This window comes from Pinus tabuliformis, chromosome 4_1, assembly GCF_031772625.1.
Source record: "Pinus tabuliformis cultivar Carrire ecotype Pingquan chromosome 4_1, CPIR1, whole genome shotgun sequence".
NCBI lineage: Eukaryota > Viridiplantae > Streptophyta > Pinopsida > Pinales > Pinaceae > Pinus > Pinus tabuliformis.
The window spans coordinates 992,032,146-992,057,504 of NC_142303.1; the positions used below are offsets into that span (position 1 = coordinate 992,032,146).

At 38.1% G+C, this 25,359-nt stretch overlaps 1 protein-coding gene across 4 annotated transcripts in view; it reads right to left on the minus strand.

The window, feature by feature from the left end:
- The window catches only part of LOC149179480 (RNA helicase family protein), a 450,824-nt gene that overhangs the window by 355,521 nt on the left and 69,944 nt on the right, over positions 1–25,359 (minus strand). For 3 of the 4 annotated variants that reach the window (XR_016258287.1, XM_089420680.1, XM_089420678.1), the window contains exons 8-10: positions 21,972–22,190; positions 642–756; positions 260–457 (exon numbers count right to left, since the gene is read on the minus strand). Coding sequence is in view for 3 of the 4 variants with exons in the window: in XM_089420680.1 (XP_089276806.1) it covers positions 260–457; positions 642–756; positions 21,972–22,190 (532 nt within the window). In the remaining variant the exon portion in view is untranslated. The remainder of the gene's footprint in view (positions 1–259; positions 458–641; positions 757–21,971; positions 22,191–25,359) is intronic. The other variant, XM_089420679.1, reaches the window with a different exon arrangement.

The following is a 25,359-nucleotide window of genomic DNA, read 5'->3' on the forward strand; positions in this document are numbered from 1 at the left end:
TGCAGTATCCCTTAGTAGATGGGCATCACATGGCCATTCCCTTGCTTTTCTACTGGCAATGTATCTATGTAGATATCAGACAAATAGATAGATTCGCAATTGTTCTGTTTTAACTTTTAATCAGCAATAAGCCATATCTTAACACCAAAATTGTTCCAAATCAGAAAGATGAAAAAACTATTTTTGATAGACCTAGAAAAAACATCATTTTACTCCAAATTATGTCACATGCAAACCTATATTACAGATAACAACTTACTCTCCTCTCTTAGTGTGTTTGAACCAAAAGCCAAATTTGTTTCATTGGACCTATCAGTAACTTCTTCATGATCAAATCCTTCCCCCCTCCCATCCTTGGGATTTGAATGAGATGCATCAGCAGCATTCACTAATGACTTGACAAAAACTGCCCTACGAGCATCTTCACTATCTTCTTGCTTAGTTGTTTCTTCACCTGCTGCATGCATATCAAGTGAAAAAAAAAAATTAATGTGATAACAATCTTGCTTTTTTTAATCTTCTAACTGAAATGTGTAAATAAAATAGCTACAGGATACATCAAAATCTGAAAATTTACATAAAACAAAAGCAAAGAAGCATAAATAAAAGAGACATATTTTTGCATGCAGATTATCACTGACCATTGGCACGCCACTTTAGACACAGGGATCGATAAGGTTCTGCAACAATTTGATATAATGGCAGATCAGGGAATAAATGAAATAAAGCCAATGTTGCAACTCCATTCTGTGCATCCTGTAAAGCAATCGTCAACAGAATAATGCTATTAATGAGTTGTTAGTCAGAAAACCACAATTTCTAAAGCTACATAGCAAAAGCATATTGATGTTGAATTTTTATTCAATACCAGTTCAATTAAAAAATGAAAGGCAAAAATACATTATGCTTGAGCCACTGAAAATTTAGAACAATCAGTAGGACTGGAACTTGGAAGTTATTACATCTAAACATAAAACAAGTGAATACATAAGAGCCTAAGGAAGTTAAATTTAACCTAAAGCCATAGCCTAACTCAAAGTTGTAATTATAAGAATTAAAACTAAATAACTAAATGAACTCCTATGGGAGTATAATTGTGGCCCTATCACAGATCTACTCATCAATCCCGACCATTTTCAAGTGTGACAAGGTCCATAAAGGAGTGTTATCCCAAGACATTATGGCAATTTTGAATGAGTTCCTTTCTATATGTTGTCTTATTGAATATCTGCATTGTGTTGCTCCTCGTTGAAAGCTGACTTATACAAAACCAGTGTACATCCTGCCATGTGAGGTAGATCCATCTATTGTAATATTAAATAAATTTATAACGAGAGAACAGTGTTATTCCAGCTAGAACCATGAGAATTGATGGAGGTGCCAGAGGTGTTGTATGTCCCAAAGTTGAAGACGAACTTGCTATCAGTTTCAGCTCTGGAGGACAAAGGGTATGATGTTGTGCTCCAGAAAGGACAAGTATTCATACGTTCAGAGGGAGTTACCCAGGACACAGCAATAAGGCTTGGTGTCAGGAAGTTGTTCAGCTTGCAAGGTCAGCCTGTAGGTAGATCCAAGAGGATCTTGGATCGAGGAACAATGTTAGTGACAAAGAATGAGTTGGAGGCTCTGAAGATTGAATTGAGACCAGTGACGCAGTTTTCTAATCAGGAAGATAGGCAGGGAACCTCTTCTAGATCGATCAGAACAAGTAGGTATGAGCTAACACTGATGGATGCTCAAGCGCAGCTTCACAGGAGCACGGTTGGGAGAAACAGGTCTTCAAAGTAGATTTCAAAGCAGGTTGCGGAGAAGTTTTCTAGTTGTACCTCCCTCGCTAAGAGGGAGTGTTGATTCTTTTTGCTTGGGAAGGTACTTCTGCACAAACCTTGTGTCTAGCCATCTAGAAATCACCCACATTCTCGTCAGAACACTTGCTTTAGTGTGAGCAAGTTGCTGATATAACTTACCTTAGACTAACCTAAGAAAAAACACATATTATTATGTTGGCTTATTGAGCTAAAGAGACTTAGGAAAAGTAAAGTAAATTACTTTAGTGAATATGTTTTAATGTCAATCGTTGATCTCAACTGTAGTGAGATCTAATCTTTGTCATCAATCACTCCGGAGATTAGGGTTGGGGATTTAGCTCAATTTAAAGTGACAAAAGCAGGGCTAGGGAGTTGGGAAAGACACACAACAATGCCACAAGATTGAGAGAGGCATCTCAGTGAGTAGTGTGTTGGGTCTGAGGGAGCGCAGAGGCTAGAGATCTAGATCTACAGAGAAGATCGAGCAATGATCTAGGGTAAATATATTGGACCATATGCAGGTTATTGTATTTTGTATTTTCTCAGATGCAATATTATCCCAGGACAAGAGACCATGTAGGTTTGGATTTGTTAATGAAAAACTTGTTGGGCAGAACTCTGTTTGTATCATTGTGATTGAGATCGTTATATTTGCTTTCGCTGAATTTGTTAGGAAACTAACTATGTGCTTATTCAGTAAATTTTATGCTAGGAAGTAAACGTTGAGTGCTAGGTTCGATGGAAATCTAACATTTAGCAATCCTACCTTAGGGAAGCCCACCCTTGAATTAGAGAAGAGCTAACCTAAAGTGAGATGAGGGTTCATGAGGTAAGATCAATCTCCCTATTAGTTTCCCATAGCCTAGTACCAACCTTTTGGACTTTAATCTAAAGGTGCTACTTTGTGAGGTGACATTTCTAGTTGTCAATCTCATTCACTTTGTGGTGATAATTGGTGTATGATCAATTTATTCTTCACCTATTACTGGATTGGGTTGTTCTCCATGTTCTCTTTTCGTTGAATTCCTAACATCCCTTTTTCAAATTTTTAAAATCTTTAGTTTTACACTACAAAAAGAATATTCTTATTAGTTGAAGTAATACATAAAGCTCTCAATTGGTCATTTCTTCGCCTTTTTAATGAAGAATGATTCTTCTTTTTAATTGAGAAAGCATTCACCTTCTTTCCTTCTCTTTCAAAAAAAATCATCTTCACAATATTTTGACAAAGCTTCAACAAAATAAAAACTATCATATCACTAGCCTAGATCCATCTTAACTTTAGATCTACCAAGCGTTGAGAGGGATCAAATCTCTTTTCACTCTAAAAGAGGTTTGCATCTCAGGAGATTTGATCCCTCTAAGCCCTTGGTAGATCCAGAGTTAAGTTGGATCTAGGTTGGTTTAATTTCCTCCTTAAATAGGGGCTATATTCCACATGAATACCATGGGTTCTCATAAACCTGCAACGCAAAAACCACTGGTAACTTGACCAAGTCAAGTTTACCTTATTATTTTAGTTTAAAGTTATTTTTATTTTAAAGTAGGGTTATTTTTATTTTTATTTTATTTCGACCAAGTAAAAATGTTTCATATAAGGTTATTTTTATTTTTATTTTATTTTGGCCAAGTAAAAATGTTTACAGGACATTACGTTACAACATCTCTAAGATACTAGGCTTATGTTACAACATCTCTAAGATACTAGGCCAGAGAGTGTCTCTTAGCGCAATTAATCTTGGAAACAAAAAGACTATCATACAATGGTTTGCCAAATAAAGCCTTCTACAATTAGCAATCAAAATCACACCTTTCGTCTTTCTAAAAATTATTGTTGAAATATAACCAACAAAGTAATTGTGCTTGAAATTCATCGTAAGAAGACAATCAAGGAAAAGTTCGCTAACAAAAATGCATGGAATGCTGAAATTTTCACACACAAGACATTGATTGGTCATTACCCTTGATGTCCTATTCTCATCCAAAGACTTGGAAACAATGGTGGTAGGACACAATAAGAATTTGCACTTTAACGCTCTGTTAGTGTTCGACAGTGTGACAAATGGATCGGGTGATTACGAAAGCACAACATGTCACACATAAATACTATCATTAGCAAACACAATGCTCTACATCACTCATTTCAATGGTTCCACTTCGTTTAATCTATGTTCGTGTGTGATCTTGACACGGTTGAGTCAATGTGAATTGCAGTCATTCTTGTGCTGAGAAATGAGTAATTGGTTGGTGCAAAATACCTGATTAATAGATTTCAAAGCCGTCTAGAAGCATCATAGCCTTCGAAGAACCAAGACTCAAATCGCTGGCAGCACAAATTCTTAAACAACAAAGGGCAATATTATTGTCAACCAATAGAGGGGAAACATATGCTCCCTCTTATGCTAGCTCCAAAAAATCCTTGTATTTTTTATTGGTTTAAGAGCAGTATCAATGGAGGCAACAGATCCTATGTTCCAATATCTCCAACGCATTTTGTCAATGATGAAATCCTTTGACAAGTTTGTGTCCCAGTTGTGTAAAGACAATATTAGTGAGTCAACTCACAATGTGTCCACTCCCCAATGGTTGCTGCAATCACTTGCAGGATCCAATGGAGAGAACACTCCCAAAAATATGATCTACGCAAAATCCGGGTACAAATATATCTTTCATGTATCCTATTTGCTATGAGGGAAGGACTGAGCCACAAGGCTATGAACAACAATCAATCCATTGATGAAACCTTATCTGAGCACCCACCAGATTGAATAAGCCTCACAAACTATGATCTGAATAAAGAATCGAAAGGTGATACCAATTAGAGCCACGATGCCCCCAAATTCCACCATGCTGACTCAAGATTTTTTGGAAAAAAATGGATTTGAATTTGTTGCGTGTGCCCAAATCACTGGCAAGATTAAGAACAAGAAAAAGATGCCTAAATCCAAACCTAGATATTGAGAATTTACAAAATACCAAAATTTTGTAATGTTCCAAACTAGAAAAAAATAGTGCTATGCAAAGCAGACAATAAAAACAACACCTTAAAATTAAATCAGACCATCAGACCACAAAATTGGCAACCAAACTGTGTTGTCTACTTATTTTATTAAATGGGAAGATGTGTACAACAAGGTGCTAGAATGTATGCACCTTGGCTTGCTCTAGGCAAGCTAGAAAAAGCCCAAAATGAACAATGGAACACCCTCCTCAAATCGTATGGTAATCCGGCCCAAGAGTTGCACGGTTACTACCTAGAAAGGTAATGCTCCCTGAAATGATTTGCTATTAGAGCCTCCATGTTGCTCAGAAAATTTTGGGAAATTAATCCCAGCCTCGATGCAAGAAACCCAAAATAACCCATGAAGGGATTGGCCAAATGTTGACCTCGGAATTTTGGCCCAAATTCCCTTGGCTCCTTTAGTTGTTGGCTGAGTTGGAACCCCTGTTTGACCCCTCAGATCTGCCCAGAAAATTTTATAAAATTAGGAGCGTACTTGCCAAAAACCCAAAAAAAACCCAGAAAGGGTTTCCCTTGGTTCCAACATTCAAAAATTGGCCCTTCACAGCTTGGCTCTCCTCCAAATGTGAAAATTCCTACACTCTAAAGGAACCCCTACCACAGCAAATCTGAATCTACTTCACCTACTTGATTTTAAATATTCATCAAGTTATTCTTTTGAGTACTAAAGCAAATTACTTCTGCAACCTATACTAATTAGATATTTGATCTCATGAAACAAAAAACAATGCAAAGAACAAGATACATAGGACACACTTATTTTTTGACACAATAGTCCCCGGAAAAACCCAATGCGGGAAAACCAGTGCAGCAGCTCTGAGGGTTTATTATTATGCAAGAGAAATATTTGAATACAAATTTAGGATGCTCATATAGCAATCCCTTACAGAGAAAATACTGGCAGAAAATCTGAGTGAGTTTTACCTCACTTCACCCGGCATAATTCCAACTGATCCGGCACAAGACAGGCTAACCCCAACTATTTCAGTGTTGGCTCTGTGTCAGCCCTACGTCACCTTCTCTGCCCTCTACGTCAACGCTCCCGACAATTCCCGACAGTTCTGGTTGTTCCGGATTCTGCGTGATAGGTAGCTTTTTTGCATCAACTCTCTTGGCTACTCCACTACTTCTACATCATCTCTCCCGATTGTTCTGGCGATTCCGACAGTTCCCGGCAGTTTCAGTTATTCCAATAGTTCCGGCAATTCCCGACAGTTTCAATTGTTCTGGCAGTTCTGGATTCTATGTGATAGGCAGCTTTTCTGCATCAGCTCTCCTGGCTACTGTGTTGTCTCTCTGCAAGCTCTCTCCCCCTCTTTGTTCTGTATTTTCCGGAAAGTCATCCTCCCGGATTCTCTTTGCCCCTCAGCATCAAGATCTCCCCAATCGATTTTCCTCCTGAGAACTTCTCACCTCAGAAAATCAATTTCCTCAATCTCTCTATGTGTGTTTCCAAATAAACCCCAAGCCTCCATTTTATTCTTTTCCTGTTGAGTCTTCAACAGCCGAGATTAAATCTCTAATCAACGGCTAAGATTAAAACATCACTTGATCCGCCTTCTAGATCATTCTCACCCATATTTTGATTAATACCCATTAATCTTTTAATTTCTCTAAGTTTAGACTTAGGAACTCCATTAAAAATATTAATTATTTTAATAAAATACAATCCGGGTGGAATTTCACCAAACGGTTTGTGGGTTCTTTAGAACGAATATGCCTTAGCCTCTCCACCAATTTTCAACACTAGAGCACTTTCGATGCTACCAAAAACTAACACTCCCTCTTAGCGAGAAAAGTGCTCTAGCAACAATGTCCACCTGCATGCTGCTCTGTTTCTGAAGCATCTCCTTTCTACATTGTTGTTGCCACCAACACTGTGCTATTGTTGTTATTGTACTGTTGCCCATGACACTACCACTGCCACTATTGCATTTGTACTACAGCTCCCTCTCAAACGTTGCATCTGTTATGCTGGTAGCACGGCCACTGCTAACATTGCATCCGTACTACAACTAAGTTGTTGAGAGAAGCAACTGAAAAACATCCTAAATTAGTTGAACTTAATTGTGTTTAGCATAATACCATGTGAATGTTGAAATCTAACTGCTACTAGTCTCTAACCCTCAGAATCTTTTGCACTGCTGCCAACCTTGCTCTGCGTTGATCAGTCTCTAGTCTCAGGGTACTGCATTTATCTCTCCAACCAACCCAATGCATCATCTGACACTATGTCCATCTCGCTACTACTGAATCTCGGGCTCCCATAACAAGGAATTGATCCAAGAGGTGGACTCCTCAAGGATCCTTCCCACATGTAATCCTCCCGACTACAGCTCAATATCGCCCCATCTCCCTCCTGGAGATGCGTGGGCACTCATGGCAAACTCCTCCTCGTCAATATTTGCTGAAGCAGCCTAAGAATCATGTTTCTCATCCTTATCCTTTTTCTTCAAAGGACATTGGGATGCATAGTGGCCCATATCGCCACAACTTAAACATTTCAACTTCAAAATGTCCTTCTTTGGCTTCGACTTCTATTGTCCCTTCGAAGCTAGAGTTGCGTTCTCCTCCTCCTCCTTCGTCTTTGTGCCACTCCCACTGCTGCCATTGAGGTTGACCTTCACGAGGTCCCTCCTTGACTCCTCTTGTTGAAGAGTCGCCCACATCTCCTCCCATGAAGGTAGTTTTTCTCTGCCCAATATGCTCTAGACAAAAACTTGCCATTCATCAGAGACTCCATTTAGGGCTATCCTCACCATCACAGTTGGATGAGGAGTGGACCCCACTGCAGCAAGTTGGTCTCTATTATCCTGAAGATGCTGAAAATGGAGGTTCAACCCTTCTCCTTTCTGCATCAATGTCCGTTGCAACTTCTACTCTAAATACATCTTTTGTTGTTCAGAAGAGCCTTCATACAGAGACGACAAGGCTTCCCACATCTCCCAGGTTGTATCCTTGCCCTGCAAATGTGAGACCACATGATGTCGAACTCCATCAAGAATGATCCTCTTTACCTTCCCTTGCTCGGCCTTGTACTTCTTCTTTTGATCGTTGTCAGCAGGAACAGCTACAACACTTCTGACATAGGCCTCGAGATCATATTCCTCCTGAACAGCTAAGATTCTGGTCTTCCATATGACATAGTTGGAGGTTCCGTCCAACCTATCCTGCTCTCTGAGCCCATGCAATGCCATTTCACCCAACTGTCGAACTGACTCCTCTAGTCACTACTTAGCATTGCTCAGTTGCTCAGTAAGTGAGAAATTCGAACTTTTTGGCAGAAAGTTGTCTTAGGAGAAAATTCCCCTTCTACATGTCTTCATTCTTTTCCAGCGGATTTCTGCCACGGCAAAAACTGCGCCCTTCAAGCACTGTGCTAAGGCTCTGCATCACTACCTCTGCAAACTCACGAACTGGAAATCGTACCTCTTTATAGTCTCACTCAGAGAGAGATTTCCTCGGATTTGCTTCCTGGCAAGGACTGCGCAATCCCTTTAAGGGGATTCAAATTGTTGCCAAGTGCAGCTTTCAACCTCACTGCTCAGCACTAGATCTGCTCTTCCTGTTTCAAAGTCAATGCTCTGATACCATGTGAAAATTCCTACACTCTGAAGGAAGCCTTACTGCAGCGAATCTTAATCTACATCACCTACTTGATTTGAAATATTCATCAAGTTATTCTTCTGAATACTGAAGCAAATTACTTCTGCAACCTACACTAATTAAATATTTGATCTCATGAAACAGAAAACAGAGCAAAGAACAAGATACATAGGACACTTATTTTTGGAAACAAAAGTCCCTGGAAAAACCCAAAGCGGGAAAACCGGTGCAGCAGCTCTGAGGGTTTATTATTATGCAGGAGAAATATCTGAATACAAATTTAGGGTGCTCATATAGCAATCCTTTATAGAGAAATACTGGAGGAAAATCTGAGCGAGTTTTACCTCATTTTACCCAGCAGAATTCGGCTGATCTGCCACAAGACTGGCTAAACCCGGCTAATTTTGTGTTGGCTCTGTGTTAGCCCTGCGTCACCTTCTTTGCCTTCTGCATCAGCTCTCCTGGCTGTTCCGACAATTCCGGTAGTTCCGACTGTTCCGGATTCTGTGTGACAAACAGCTTTTCTGTGTCAGCTCTCGCAACTACTGTGTTGCTTTCGCGTCAGCTCTCCCCGCTACTGCGTTGCTTCTGCGTCAACTCTCCCGGTTGTTTTGGTAGTTCCCGACAGTTTCGACAATTCCCAGCAGTTTCAGTTGTTCCAGCAGTACCGGCAATTCTGGCAGTTTCAGTTGTTCCAGCAGTTCTGGATTCTATGTGATAGGCAGCTTTTCTGCGTCAGCCATTGTTTTACAAAACGGCCGAATCGACTCCGACTCGGCCGAGTCGAACCGAGTCAAAGGCCTGGGGAGTGACTCGGCCAGCTACCCGGTTCGGTTGACCGAGTCACATATGACTCGGCCGAGTCATCCAATGACTCGGCCGAGTCATATGTGACTCGGTCAACCCGGCCGGGTAGCTGGCCGAGTCACTCCCCAAATCACAATATAAGTGTTATGAGTCAAGACGGTTTAGTGCTAACTAGCATTTGGGCTAAGATTATCCCTGTAGCAGTGCTTGAGCCTTGAACTTATATAACATTAATACCGGTTAACTGAATTTGGGTTGGGACTGTACTTACGTGTGGAATCTGTGGATATTTCTTCGAAATTCGATTTCAGATGTTTAATACTATGTTTTTTTCAATATCTTTATTTTTGGATTTCGTCGCTTCATTTCATCACACTTAGCTGTATCCAAGTTAGAGATGCCTGAGCCATTCCTTTTGATGTAGGGCTATTTCTTGGTGTTTTGCCTGTTTCTCTGACCACTTCTCTTCTTGTACACATGTTTACACAATTTATTTCTTATTTATTTTCAATCTCTTATAACCACAGTCAAGGTCCAGAAATGCATTTGTATGTTCAGTAATACCTTTTGTTAAATACATCGGGCCAGAATTTGGTTTCTGCAAGAAAAAATCTCCTGTTACAACAAAAGAACTCAATAGTTTCCATGTCAGAAGTTTCAGTTTGATGTGATTCTTCCTCTCAAGCGGTTGAAACTTATTTCTACAGTTATCTCAATGGATACCTGTGGCATGCTATGCTGCTTCTTTGACATGTCAACTTTTACATGCTGCTGTAGGATGAAGAGTCAGTGTCACCAACAAAACTGTTAATGCAAACATTGTCATAACCTCAACAGAACTCATACTTAGCATGTGCAATGAACATGGAGATTCAAGCATTTTATGTGACTGCTCAAGATTATAGTTCCAGGTAGCTTCAATGGAGCCACAGATACTTCATAATACATATGTGGTCTAGAAGAAAGGGCCAAGCACCTTCAATAAATTCCAAAACTGTCTTCACCCACTGTGTGTTTGGAAACATGAATGAAAATCTTTAAAATTATGTTTAAAATATTTAAAATTATGTTTTTTTATAAAAAAAATAAATATTTAATGTATTTTTTACAACGACCGAGTCATTGAAATCGAGCCGGCCGAGTCATTACCGAGTCGGAGTCCGAGTCGGAGTCGATCCTCGGCCGAGTCCGAGTCCGAGTCCGAGTTGTAAAACACTGGCGTCAGCTCTCCTGGCTACTGCGTTGTCTCTCTGCAAGCTCTCTCCCCCTCTTTGTTCTGTATTTTCCGGAAAGTCAACCTCCCAGATTCTCTTTGCCCCTCAACATCAAGATCTCCCCAATCGATTTTCCTCCTGAGAACTTCTCACCTCAGAAAATCAATTTCCTCAATCTCTCTATGTGTGTTTCCAAATGAACCCCAAGCCTCCATTTCATACTTTTCCTGTTGAGTCTTCAATGGCCGAGATTAAGTCACTAATCAACAGCGAAGATTAAAACATGACTTGATCCGCCTTCTAGATCATTCTCACCCATATTTTGATTAATACCCATTAACATTTAATTTCTCTAGGTTTAGACTTAGGAACTCCATTAAAAATATTAATTATTTTAATAAAAATACAATCCGGGTGGAATTTCACCAAACGGTTTATAAGTTCTTTATAACTCATGTGCCTTAGCCTCTCCAACAATTTTCAAGGCTAGAGCACTTCCGATGCTACCAAAAACTAACACCAAATACAAATTTTGTTGTTGTCACTGGTCCTATCAATCTATGCACTCCCAGGTCCAGCAATCCTCCTCAAATGACCCTCCAAATGATCTCCAAGCTCCCCAACTCTAAATTCCCGGGATAATGTTACCCCAACAAATCTCACTTCGATGGTTGTGCAGTCCCTGTGTTGTTGTTACTCTCCCTGTTTTGCATTGTTGTTACTATCCATGCTCTATGTTGCTACTATTCTCCCTGTTCTACGTTGCTGCTACTCTCCCTACAACTGGAACTCAGCCTCCTTGCTGCTAATTTCCTGCTATTGTAACTCAGCCCTCCTGCTGCTCCTTTCCCTGCGGCTATAACTTGACCTCCTTGTTGTTACTTCCCCTGTTGTTGGAACTCGACTACAGTTGTTGTAACTCATCTCTCTGTTGCTACTACAAACTAAGATGAAGAAGAACTCCCTCTTAGGGCTGGCACTCGAAGTCCATCGAAGCAATGGTTGAGATCTCCGCTCAGAGACATTCATGTTGCTAAACAACATAGTAACCGGGCTAAGCAGCTCGAGCAACTAAGATTGAGTTCAATATGTCAAAAGATGATGAAATGAGGAGAGTTGTCTTCCTTATATAGATTTCATGGAGCACTTTTCCCTCCATTTTCCCTCCATCATGGGTCCCTCACTCAACCATCGATTTCCCCTCCATGCAAATAGAACTAGGGAATGTGTATTCTCCTAGTGTGGGTGGCCCCCACGTATAACTTAACCACACTGAAATAACTTCTACTAAGTCTAGCTTCCTAATAAAATCGAATGGGCACCATCACCTCCAAAATTGGCCTCAAAGTGTAGAGATTAATCCTGTTCCAAAATAATTTAGGAATGGACATTACAAATTTCAACAGTGTGTAACAATCTTGAAGTCTCTGCAACTACAAATGCAAATTGATCTACAATAACAGCACAAAGGCACATAGATCTTAGGCATCAAATCAATTATTTTGTTGAAAATGTAGCAAGTAAAGGTATTATGGCTTGTGCCTCAGCCAGTGAAGACCTGATTTTTCTTTCTCTCAGTATGAGTGCAAGATCATGAGTTAGACTTCAGTTAGGATGAGTTTATTTCCAGTTTACTAGAATAATCATCAAGATGGCATGCATAGAGTTGGTGTTTCAGTTAAGTGGAGTCTTCACCAGTTTGACTACAGAACGAGGTGGCAATTACAAGTCCAGTTAGAGCGAGTTAGTCTTCAGTCTTGATTGAAGGGAGAACAAGTTAATACTCCAAGTGTTGATTGGAGATAGACTCAATTGGATTCTCAATTAAATCGTCAATCAAAACTCGAGTTTCTAAATTGAGTTAGGCCCCTTGCATGCTCGAATTGGGTCTATAAAGAGGAGGACGAAGGCACAAGAAATCATAAGTTTTGTACACAAGGTTTGTGAGACAAGATAGTTCACGAGTTTGTGAGATCATCCTTGATTGTGGAGAGCACATAGAGCTTGTGTCCTAAGAAATAGTAGATCATATGATACAGGCACAAAGAAAAAGAGAATTGAATTGCACAAAATATCAGACAAGAATATGGGACAGGCACATTGAAAGAGAGAATTGAATTGCACAAAATATCTTAGTGCTACAGATACCATTTTACATATCTAGGTAGAAACTTGAAAGGTCTCTAAGAGATGTTAGTTGAATATAAAACATCTACAAGCCAAACGATTCCATGGTATCCCATCTAATGAGGGCCACTTGGCAGTGGCTGCTGCAACATAATCACCAACTCAAAAATATAGTGACCCAACTTGAGTTACTGATTATTAGCATGCTTACGAGATGTGTGTATGATAGCTACATACACATGCATCACAAGCATTGCACTAGTATACATACTAATTTAATTATATAAATGTCTATGTAAAAAAATGAATTAGTTTTTAAAAGTATTAATTAATACCATATTTAATTTATTAAGTAGTACAATAAAATATATTAATTTATTTTATTTAAATAATAAATAATTATTATTACAAAGGACAAGATTTATTTTACTTCATAAATTTTTGGACAATTCATGATAAGGTACTTAAAAGAAAATACTCTTCTCGAAGTCGGTTGAGATGATAAAGTTAAAACCTCATTTAATGAATAATGACTAACTCAAGTAAAAATATCTTAATGGATAAGGTTAAATCTTAGGATTGATTGGAGGAAAGGAAGGTGGGGTTTCTTCGGAGGGAAGAAACCTTCCCTATATAAAAAAAATGGAAAGGAGAAGTAGGGGGAGGAAAAATCAGTTTTTGGGAAAACAGAGGATTGCTTTCACCTTTGGAATATGGTGCAGAGAGGAGAAAATACAAAGAATGGTGATAGAAAATCAATCTATTTGAGGGATGAGCCGGGGCTCGATTTTGAACTGAAAATTGGGAATTTTTAGCTGTTCTTCGAGTTTTGGGCATGGGGGCCAGTGGACTTCCATTTTGAAGTCCACTAGATCTGGGAACCACAGAGGTTGATCCCAAATAGGCAAGGAGGAATCGGTTGGTTTGGTAAACTCGGGGCAACATGGATTGACACCAAATGGGAGAATCAAGTACGCAATTGCATTTAATTTGATAGAATTAACCAGATAGAATTTTACAAAAAAAAATATTTGTCCATCTAGTTGAATCTTAACTTCAGTCCTTGCATTTGGTATTAGAGCCAGTTCAAACTCTCGGATCTGTTAAGTCTGTTAAGAAGGTTACTTATCTTATTGCTGAAAACTCGACGATAATGCATACAGGGTTTCAGGGTCTCATTAGAGGTTCTTATGTTGTTTAATTCTAATATCAGCTAGTGTGAGAATCTGTCACTGTATTGATTTATTATCTGAGATATTTGTCCCTGTAATGATATAACTCATAAGTTATGTAATATATGTACATCAAAGAGCAAAAAAAAAATATAACAAATCACTGTACAAAAAAATTTCATATATATAGTAAGTCAGAACTAGTAATACAAGTTTATTTAAGCTTTAGAAACAAAATTATGTAAGCCTCCTAGGTATTATTAATGGCACATTGATAGCGATTTTAGAAGATGATTTCCACAGAAAATAAGCCAAGGTCGGTGATTTGCATCTGATTTAAGTCCTTGCTGATCTGAAGTCCTGAAAAAAATCAGAAGTCCTGAATGAATGGAATGCCATAAACTAGACAAGCGAATCCAGCAGCAGAAGAAGCCAAGCCAACTGCAGTTGGGAAGTGAAGCCTCTGCCAATCCTCTTTCCTGATAACAATTCCCTTCTTCTCGTCCACTACATCATTTCCCCTGCTTCTGATTTCCCTCAGACAATTCTGATATCTCTCCCCTCCAAGGGAGACCTCCTTGTCATTGGGCCACATTCTATGAGATGTGAATGATGAGCTAACTGCTACAGTGGTTGTGGCTGACAGATGGTCTGGATCCAAAGTAAAGCTGATACTGTCATTGATGGGAAGGATCAGCGTTTCATCTCTTTTTCCCCAGTACTTGATCGCTGCTATATTTGCAGGAGCTCTAGCAGTGACCATTAATATCCATGTCTGCAACTCTTCTCCCATACCTGAGTTCTCAGATGTGATCCAAAATCCTGAAGATCAATGATATTTGAGAAGTGTGTAATAGACCCACTTCTCAGGAATAGTTTACAAGCATTTCTTCATGGCCTATATGAGCTAGCAATCATTCAAAACTTATAAAGAGTACTTGTGTACAGTTTTGTTGGTAGCCTTGAAGAAGACCCACCATTAAAATAGCAGTAAAATTCACTATCTGAAGTGCATGGCAAAGATTAACAATATCCTTATTGAAATTAAATTTCTTCGTTGTTGTCACAAGTTCCACTACTGCAACACACTTTCAAGTATCACGCTCAAAAACAGGCACTGCAATGAGTCCGTGCACGTTATAGTCCCACGCATCATTCACTCTCAAATACTCATTTTTTTTTATTGTAAAACTACACATTTCTTTACTCCTTAAATTCACTTTCTGAATTTCTAGCATCAGCACTATATCCAACCCCCTTTCATCTGTGTTTAGCTGAAGAAATCAGTTGTTCAAGGCTAAATTGAAGACTATGAAGCGAGGTTACGAAGAGACTTCTTCATCTTCCTCACCTCTGCACTCAAAACCTCGACTGTCGTCTCACAATGGTATTCACACAGGGGAAAATCATGGCGTCGAAGATGATAGCACAAAAATCTCTGGCACAAAAGGGAGGTGATTTGATCAAGTGGGATAAAGCAAGGATCGGGTACTATGTCGGTGTTGATATTGTGGATGGCTTAGTGGCATTTGGTGTCGAACGATGATAATAATACTCTAAACCTATGACATATGTCAACCACCGCCTGTTAAAGATGCCACACACAATGTATCTGCAAGTCGGTGATACATCTACACACCCACAAGTCGACACACAAATTAAAATCCATCGATGAGAAAACGATTGCCAACAATGCGGTCCATTTGAGCCATGGAAAAGGAAATTTCGGTGGCCAGGGACACCGAGATACCTTAAGCAAACCGTGGCCGAAGCGGAAGCATTTTTTCAAAAAATTGTGTATTTGTATTATGATTAGAATTATTCCAAATGCATCGTCGACTGCGGAACAAAAGACAGTCAACAGCTTAAATGTAATATGAAAAGAGAACAAGATAATATTGGTGAAACTTCCAGTTCAAGGGTCTCGAATAGTCAGCAAGATGTTGAAGATGATAGGATGATTGCTACAATCCTATCTGAAGAATATGCAAGTTTGGATCGTTCAGTTGCGCGATGCTTATCACATTTGCAGTCCATCTCGCATACTCCTCGGATTAATGTATATATACCTAGTGCGAATAAAGCAACATTAGATCATCAACGTTTGCATGATAGGTTGACTGTATATGGTTTATGTAATTTAAAGATCCAAGGAGATAGGAATTGCCAATTTCGAGCATTCTCAGACCAGTTATACCATAGTCCAGAGTATCATAAATATGTTTCGAAGGAGGCTTAATTATATTTAAGCAGAATGGTTTGCAATCTGGTTCATTTGACAATGGAATTTAATGTTCATCGAGGAATAAGGAGGTATCATCTAAACAAAGCTAATAAAAGTTTAGCTTTACTTTCAAAAATTTCCATTTGTCTAAAAGATTGAAATATTTGATGGAGAAAGCATTACATTAGTAATACAATATGGGAGATCATTGAAGAAAGAAACCTGAACCCTGGTTTTGAAAATTAGTATACAAGTAGGTGGTGTTATGCATCCCACCAAGCTCATGCTAATACTGAATTTAAAAGGAAAATTATCAAGCAGTTGGGTCAATAATTCATGTCATTCAATGACTATCCCATAATCTCCACAGATGATTTATGAAGATATTGTAGTTGGCTTATAAAGCATGCCAATAGGTGTCTTGACTGGACATCCTCATTAAATGAATTAACTGATATATTCAGTGATCTAACTAATCATTAGAGGAATGTTGCAAGGCCTCCCCTATGTTTCCTTCCCAAAGCACAGCCAATATATGCATTTTTCTTTGTAGCCAACACTGAGTCATCGGCATTCACATGATTGAGATTTTGAATCTAAAGGCTGCCCTTTGGCATTCAACAATAGATCTTATCTACTTTTAGTAATTATTCATTAGAAAATTTGCAGATTTGGATGTTGTTGTAAAACTTCTTTGGGCTCTTAATAGAACACCCATCTGTAGTGGTATGTTTGTCTATTGCAGAGGTTCTTCACCTTTACCTTATTGGCTTTTAGGGTTATTCCAAAAATGTTTTCACCCACCCAGCATTAGTCCCTTGGAGATGCTTCATGTACATATGGATGCCGTATTTTCAGTTGATACTTGTAACTTGACCTTGGTTAAAGTACTAGCTTGGCAACCTTACCAGGGATGTTATCCTAATTGGCATAAGGACTAATCCTCAATATAGGTACTAAGACTCTTCCTCTATCCCTTCTACCAATGCCCATGACCCCTTCAATTATGTTCCACCCTCACTTGAGTCTCAAAATCAACCTAAAAAAAAATTACACAACTTCTCCAATCTCTGCCTTTGCTAATGCCTCTCAACCGAGCTGTCAATAAATCTAAACCACTTCATTTTTCAAATTCTGGTACATTTGCTAATTTCATACCCAAGTTAAGAAACATTTCCAATCCAAATATATCGGTAGTGCCATAATTGCGACTCTTGATTCCCTATGTGGTTGGAGGAGATGGATCAACGATATTATATAAAGGAGAGATCCGGGATATCCAGATAAGTCTTGCAAATGATGTTCCTGTGGTGGAGGCAAATATTTCACTTTCTGGGAAACAATAGGAAAACTGTAATTTCTATTGGGTATGAAATGTTACAATCAGCTCTTCCTTTGTAGCCTGATGCATCTATGATTATCCCGGTTAGGCTACAACCTGGGCAACTGAATTAGGAATTGGATAATGTTGGTAATAGAAATAGTCCTGGGAATGTTGAAAGGATATTCAAGGAAGGAAAAAGTCCTTCATTGATGATTCATTACACAGGAAATGGCCGAGCTATTGTGCAAGACACAATTATGTACATGAACAACACATAAACTCAAACAAGAGTGGTACTTTGAGTTGGATAATTTTAGTGATTTTGATTCAGTACGTGGTAGTTGGAGAGATGAAGATAGTGCTCCTGACGATTCTGGGGAGAGCAGATGAAGAAACACACTTGGATTTGCAAAACTGATATGTTGAAACTTTTACCATGAATCTCAGAACATAGAGAGAGGTTTCCTTCCGTTGCATGGATGGAGAAAAGCCCAGTATATTACCTACGAAAGGGAGTACACTGGTCTATTAGAGACTGAGGGGTAGGAAGCTGAATCAAAGCACCCTTTGACATTTGATGAATCTTCAACAAAGGACATTGTTTCTAAGAAAAGTTCAGCATTGGGTGCTTCAGCTGCTTTAATTACTATAGATTTGCATACTACATAAAGCAGAACTATATAGGTCAACATTGTTTTAATAGAGGACGGAAGAATTCGAGATTAAAGGAGATTTTGGCTTCATATGAGCACTCTGCTGGGTGAAATCAGCCTCTATTTCTATGTTCATCTACCAATGGATAAGTCTTACCAATACTTCCATTCTCTATTTCCATACTCATTTTGACTATCTGCATAATATGTCTACAAATATTAGTTGCACTTTTCCACACATTCAATACTAATTCATTGGACTGCTTTTTAAGATGAGGCTTCTAATCCATGTCAATCTGTGAAGAGCCCAATAAAAGGAGAATGAGAAATGTTTTCCCTCAGTTTATATTTAGACTTGTAATAACTCACCTTTTGGAAAGGGAAAGGTTCTATCGAATTAGAAATTTTTTTTACTCTCTGAGTTTTCACTAAATCACTTTCACTCAAATTAACAATGACAAAATTGTTAAATTTCTTTGATTCTGTCAATTGCGAAACCTTCAAATCCTCAACGTTTTGGAGCATAATAATACCAGTACCAAGTGTTTTCTTCCAAACAAACTCATTATCATTCTCCATTTCTACATCTATGACTGCAAACTCCTCTTCCATGACATTTTGAATCTTTCGACAACGCATTAATTTCATTATGCCTATTAAATTGAATTTTGGTCAGAGATTTCCATTTGGTAAACATGTGAGCAATCTGAAATTTAAAAAAAAAATCCATCAAGAATTGGCAATTGTTTGTTCATTGTCATTTCCTAACAATTGTAATCCATCCAAGTGACTCTCCTTTAAACCCTTGATTAAATTCATGTTTAGGAGGATCCTCATTAATGTGAACCAGAGGTTTTAAAACCTCTTGCAATCCAACCTTGTGATGTCTAGTTCAACAATCTCCATGGCATGCATCTCTGGAATAGTTTGACAATTTTTATCCAAAAATAAGCTATAATAATAAAATAAAAAATAAAAAAATTCCTTGCGTTTGAATTCTCAAATTCTATGACTCAAGCATATTGATAATACCTACAAATTCTACTATGCTTCAGATTTATCATTTCTCTGATAATCGAACGGGCATTTCTCCCAATTCCTCCACAGAAACTTCTTAGAGTTTCACTAAAATTAGTTATTTATTTATCATTAGACATGCAATGGCAATCTTTGCAAACGTACCGTTGCGGAAACTTCATCCAGAGCATATGTAACATGCATTCTTACATCATTCTGACTGGATTCATCTAGTAACAAATATAAATTGTTGTCTCTCCCCTATGATATGCTTCACTGCATTATCGATGTTAATTTCACTGACCACTGACGTTAATGTCCACTGGGTTTTGTACATTCAAAAATAGCATAAAATTGGACTCTGAATAAACTACCTCAGTTGTTGCATTCTTACTGTGATAAAAGCACCAAAGGAATGGCACACTCCTTCACAGATTCCTTAACTATCATCTGGGAACACACTACCTAGTGAGAGCCCATATTCTCCAGTTATAATGAAACAAATTCAACACCAATCTTTAAAGTCTTGACCTTAAATTTTCTTTCTCAATCTCTTCTTCATCTTTGTCAGAAAATTTTTCTGTCATGCATGGCACATCTGACCCTACTACTGTTGCTTCCTTGATGTCCTTTCCAAGGTTTTCAATGATGAAGCTTTCCTCCACATTATGTACTCGGAGTCATTTCAATGTTATCATTCATTCACTACTTCAACATCCTTGGACTTTCTCAACTAACATCTATACCTATGTTTAGCATTAAACATGTAGGAATGAAAGCCACAAGTTTCATGCATAATCAATACACGAAAAAAATGATTTCCAATTATTATGCTTAACGTTGCTAGTACATGGATACCTATATAAATCATGAATTATGTTATGGATGTGATATTTACAATTTTAATTTATTTTTATTTTACATATCAACATGAATGATGAGATGAAAATAAAATAATGAATACACTTGACTACTAGATGTGAAAATGAACTTACAAATATATTGGTTAGACATAGCCAAGTATAAGAGAAATTCTTCGGCGTAAATCACAAGATAAATCATTTGCCAACGCGTTTCGAACCAACTTGTCCTGACGATGAACCACGCTAGTTGGTTCGAAACGCGTCGGCATATGATTTATCTTGTGATTTACGCCGAAGAATTTCTCTTAAACTTGATATGGATCACAGAAGCCTCAATTCAACAATAGCCAAGTATGTTATATGAACTCAAAGATCAATATCATAGATAAGAGTTTATTAAAATGAATAGAAAATCGTTATCTGAATACAATTGATTTTGAATATATCGATGCATATGTTATAATTTGTGGGCAAGTGTTTACATTGCAAATAGTATCATTACCAAACCGACTACATGATGACAAAACTCCAAGAACAATTGAGGCTCAATGAGATTCCATGATAGGGTATTGACCCTAATTCTACTAGGAGGGGTGGAGGTGTTGCCCACCATTTATCCTCCAAAACCTGGAGTCATGGGAGGACTGTGTGAGTCACGCTCCCCTAGACATGTGATGATCACTGTCGGATGCCTACAAGGAAATCAGGTTGATATAGTCGACGTTGCCATCCTTAGAGTTATGAATGGTTAGGTCAGTATAATTGACGCCATGACATACTCTAGTAGAGGACGGATAGGATGGGAGCGGAAGAGATTAGGAAGGATAGGATGATTTTATAATAGCTTGGGAACCTAGTTGGGACAAGGTATGACTATTAAAGTTGTAAACTTATAAATGTTTAAAAATAAATAAATAAATAAATTTACGAGACATAATCCTTACACAAATTATATTAATCGTTAAAATAATTACTAATATACTATATAAACTCAACTTTGGGACGAAGTTTTCTTTGAAGGAGGGGTGTATGTAGTGACCCAACTTGAGTTACTGATTATTAGCATGCTTACGAGACGTGTGTATGATAGCTACATACACATGCATCGCAGGCATTGCACTAGTATACATACTAATTTAATTATATAAATGTCTATGTAAGAAAATGAATTAGTTTTTAAAAATATTAATTAATACCTTATTTAATTTATTAAGTAGTACAATAAAATATATTAATTTATTTTATTTAAATAATAAATAATTATTATTACAAAGGACAAGATTTATTTTACTTCATAAATTTTTGGACAATTCATGATAAGGTACTTAAAAGAAAATACTCTTCTCGAAGTTGGTTGAGATGATAAAGTTAAAATCTCATTTAATGAATAATGACCAACTCAAGTAAAAATATCTTAATGGATAAGGTTAAATCTTAGGATTGATTGGAGGAGAGGAAGGTGGGGTTTCTTCGGAGAGAAGAAACCTTCCCCATATAAAAAAAAAATGCAAAGGAGAAGTAGGGGGAGGAAAAATCAGTTTTTGGGAAAACAGAGGATTGCTTTCACCTTTGGAATATGGTGCAGAGAGGAGAAAATACAGAGAATGGTGATAGAAAATCAATTTGTTTGAGGGATGAACCGGGGCTTGATTTTGAACTGAAAATTGGGAATTTTGAGCTGTTCTTGGAGTTTTGGGCACGGGGGCCAGTGGACTTCCATTTCAAAATCCACTGGATCTGGGAACCGCATAGGTTGATCCTAGATAGGCAGGGAGGAATCGGTTGGTTTGGTAAACTCGGGCAACATGGATCGACACCAGATGGGAAAATCAGGTACGCAATTGCATTTAATTTGATAGAATTAACCAGATAGAATTTTACAAAAAAAAAATATTTGTCCATCTAGTTGCATCTTAACTTCAGTCCTTACAAAAAAATTGAATATTAGTTTTCAGCAGTTCAAAATTAAATATAAATATGATATTTTAAAATCAGCAAAGCAACATTTTACATGCTACTGAAAACCATCTTGTATTATTTTTCTAGTTTATGAAAAGTGCATTTCAACATAACTCATGCTAAAAGAAATATCAGTGTAATGTGCAGAAGTAGTATCTCTCATCAGAAAACATACATCAGCAGATTCAAAGACATAGTCTGGATCTGGAAATTGAAAATTTAATACACCCCCAACTTTTTTATTTTTTCCCCGTCCTGTCGTTGGGCGAATGATGCTCAAACTGTATGAAAAAGCATTTCCCCTCCCAGAAATCTTTTCATACTTTGGGGCTTCCCATCCACTTTTCTGGCATTGTTGTTGAAGAATAGCTTTAGGCTGCTTCGTTATATCTTCCTACAATATCCAATGAAAGAAATATGCATATTAAAGATTCAAAGCAAACTGAAAAACAATGTAAGCTTACAAATGAAATCACAAAATTAGAAACCCTTCCTATAATTTTGCATTTACCATGTATCAAAAACATTAAATATATATGTTCTTTAATGAGGGGCTTGAACAGGTATTGCAGGACTATATAAATGTTCTTTACTGAGAGAATTGAAATGGTGTTGCAGGACTATATAAATGTTCTTTACTGAGAGGCTTGAAAAGTTGTTGCGGGACTATATAAATGTTCTTTACTGACAGGCTTGAACCAGTGTTGCAGGACTAAATAAATTTTCGTTACTACGAAGCTTGAACCTGTGTGCCAAGACTTATAAATATTCTTTACTGAAAGGATTAAACTAGTGTTACAGGACACAGATCGGCAAGTCATTCCTGAAATGAGATATTGGATGCAATTAATCAGCCTTTTCCAACAATCTCTGCTGACTAAAACTTAAATTAAAACAAAAAATAAAAATAAAAATAAAAATAAATCCTAGTCTAATGAGTCAACCCTCAGATTGTCTACGTATAAAATGCATTTTGCTGTTATGAGATTGACTATGCATCATAAACAAAATAGAAACAGAAGATATGAAAAAGGATAATTTTATTCATGGTGAGGTCATCAAATACATTAACATCAATGCTATTTATTGTGAAATTTCTAAATAGAAATCCAACTGCAGTGATTAATATTATTTCTTCTACTTATTAACTCAGAAATAAGTTATTCAGAGTGTTTCTACAGCAAATATCAAAATAAATTCTACTGCAGCCTTCACAATTAAAATACTGCGGAAAGTGAATGCAAAGAAAAATACTAGCAAGTATAACCATGATGACACAGTTATTTTTGGACAATTGTCCCCGGAAAAACCCAATGTGGGAAAACCAGTGCAGCAAATGAGGGTTTCTTTATTATTCTTCAGCAAAAATCTCATGTACAAGATACAACCAGCAGAATAGAAGAGGATTCTCTATGAGAAATTTTACAGATACTTCTCGACGAGTTTCCGATCCAAGAGAGGACCTGCTACCCCCTCTGCGTCCCACTGCGTCAGCCCCTACATGAGAACTGCGCAGTCCAGCACCACACTACCTCTGCATTGTCCTTCCTCTGCGTCACATCCTCTACGTTGTCCTCCCTTTGCTCTGCGTCTTCTGCTCCTGACCTCTCAACTGATGTTGATACCCTCTCTCCTCCTCACCTGCAACTCTCCCTCTGATTCGATTTTCTCTTGCCAAACTTCGACCAGTGAGAAAATCGATCTTACTCGAGTAACTAAGTATCTGCCTCTGGTGTATTTTCCAAATGCCCCTCGATGTCCTTCTTATAATCTTCCAGTTGAGAACTAACAGCCCAGATTAGATTCTAATCAATGGCTCAGATCATTTGGACTCGATCTTCGTCTTCTTCTAGAAGTTACACCCACAGTTTAGATTAATACCCATTAATTATTTTTATTTCCTAAGTTTAGACTTAGGGACCCATTAAAATAATTAATTATTTTAATAAAACTGTCTCCGGTGGAATTTCCCAAAACAATTTCTGGGTATTGTGGAATACATATGTCTAAGCCTCCCTGCAAAATTGGAGACTTAGAGCACATCCGATGCTACTAGAAATCAACATTTATTTGTCTAGTAGGCAGTTGCACAGCCTAACTGCGTTTTCTTAATGACGTCTTACCATTAATTGTCTTTATGGAACTTTGATTCAACAAAAATATTGTTGCCTGAACTACTTCAACCCAATATTGATTACTTATATGATACCCTTTCACCATGCATCTAACCATTTACATAATAGATAAACTCTTCATCTCAACTACACCATTTTGTCATGGTGTTTTTACAATTGAAGTTTCACCTCAAATACTAGTGTGATAGAAAAAAAATCAGATTCATATTCACCTCCTTTATCACACCTAAACACTTTAATGCAATAAATACTTTCATTTTCAACCATAGCCTTGAATTTCATAAAAGTTGCAAAGGTATCAGATTTACTTCAAAAAATATACCCATATCGTTTTCGAAAAATCATCAATAAATGTTACAAAGTACATCACTCCTCCTACAGATTGGATTATCATAGGGAAACAAACATCACTAAGAATTAAGCACAAGAACCTAAGTTGTTTGTATTCTTCTATAATCAAATTTGAGATGGCATCCTCATCCGGCAAGTTCTTCCAGTGTACCAAGAACTCCCTGATGGTCCTACTCAATCTCCTCTCCTTGCTCTCCAAAATGGCCTCTGGTTCTCACACCAAGTGGCCCTCATCATCCAACAGGTGTAGATCAATTGTCGTTGTCACTTGTTGTCCCAACACCTTCTTCAGGCATGATACATGAAACACGTTATGGATTCTACTCCCTGGAGGTAGCTCCAGCTCATAAGCCACCTACCCAACTCACCTAGTCACTCGGTAGGGCCCATAGAAGTGTGATTGCAGCTTCTCGGCCCACTTTTGTTTCAGTGTAGACTACCTGTAAGTTGCAATCGAAGGTATACTAAGTCGTCCTCCTCAAAGTGCCTCTCTGTCCTGTGTCGGTCTGCATACAGGTTTTACTGATTTTGGGCTGTCACTAAATTATCCTTGAGAGCCTTAACGATATCTTGGCTCTCTTGGACCCAGTATTTGGCCTTTGGGGCTCGGTTGTCTCCAAAAACAATATCAGCAAAATTCAGTGCATCATATCCATAAAGGGCATGGAAAGGAGTCATACCGATAGACATGTGGTGTGTGGTGTTGTAGCGGTACTCGTCTAGGTGCAACCACCGAATCCACGTCCTCTGCTAACCTGTCACATAGTTCCTTAGGTACCCCTCCAACCACTGGTTGACTCTCTCCGTCTGGTCGTTCGTCTAAGGATGATAACTAGTGTTAGGAGTGAGCTCTGTCCCAACCAACCTGAAGAGCTCCTACCAAAAGCCACCCATGAATCTACTGTCTTTGTCGCTCACTATGTTCTTAGGGAGCCCATGTAGCCTGAAAACCTCCTGGAAGAACAACTCGGCAACATGTGCAGTGGTGTACCTAGTGGGGATGGTGAAGAAGTGGGCAAATTTGGTCAACCTGTCGACCACTAGGTATATGCAATCCTTCCCCTGTACTGTGGGGAG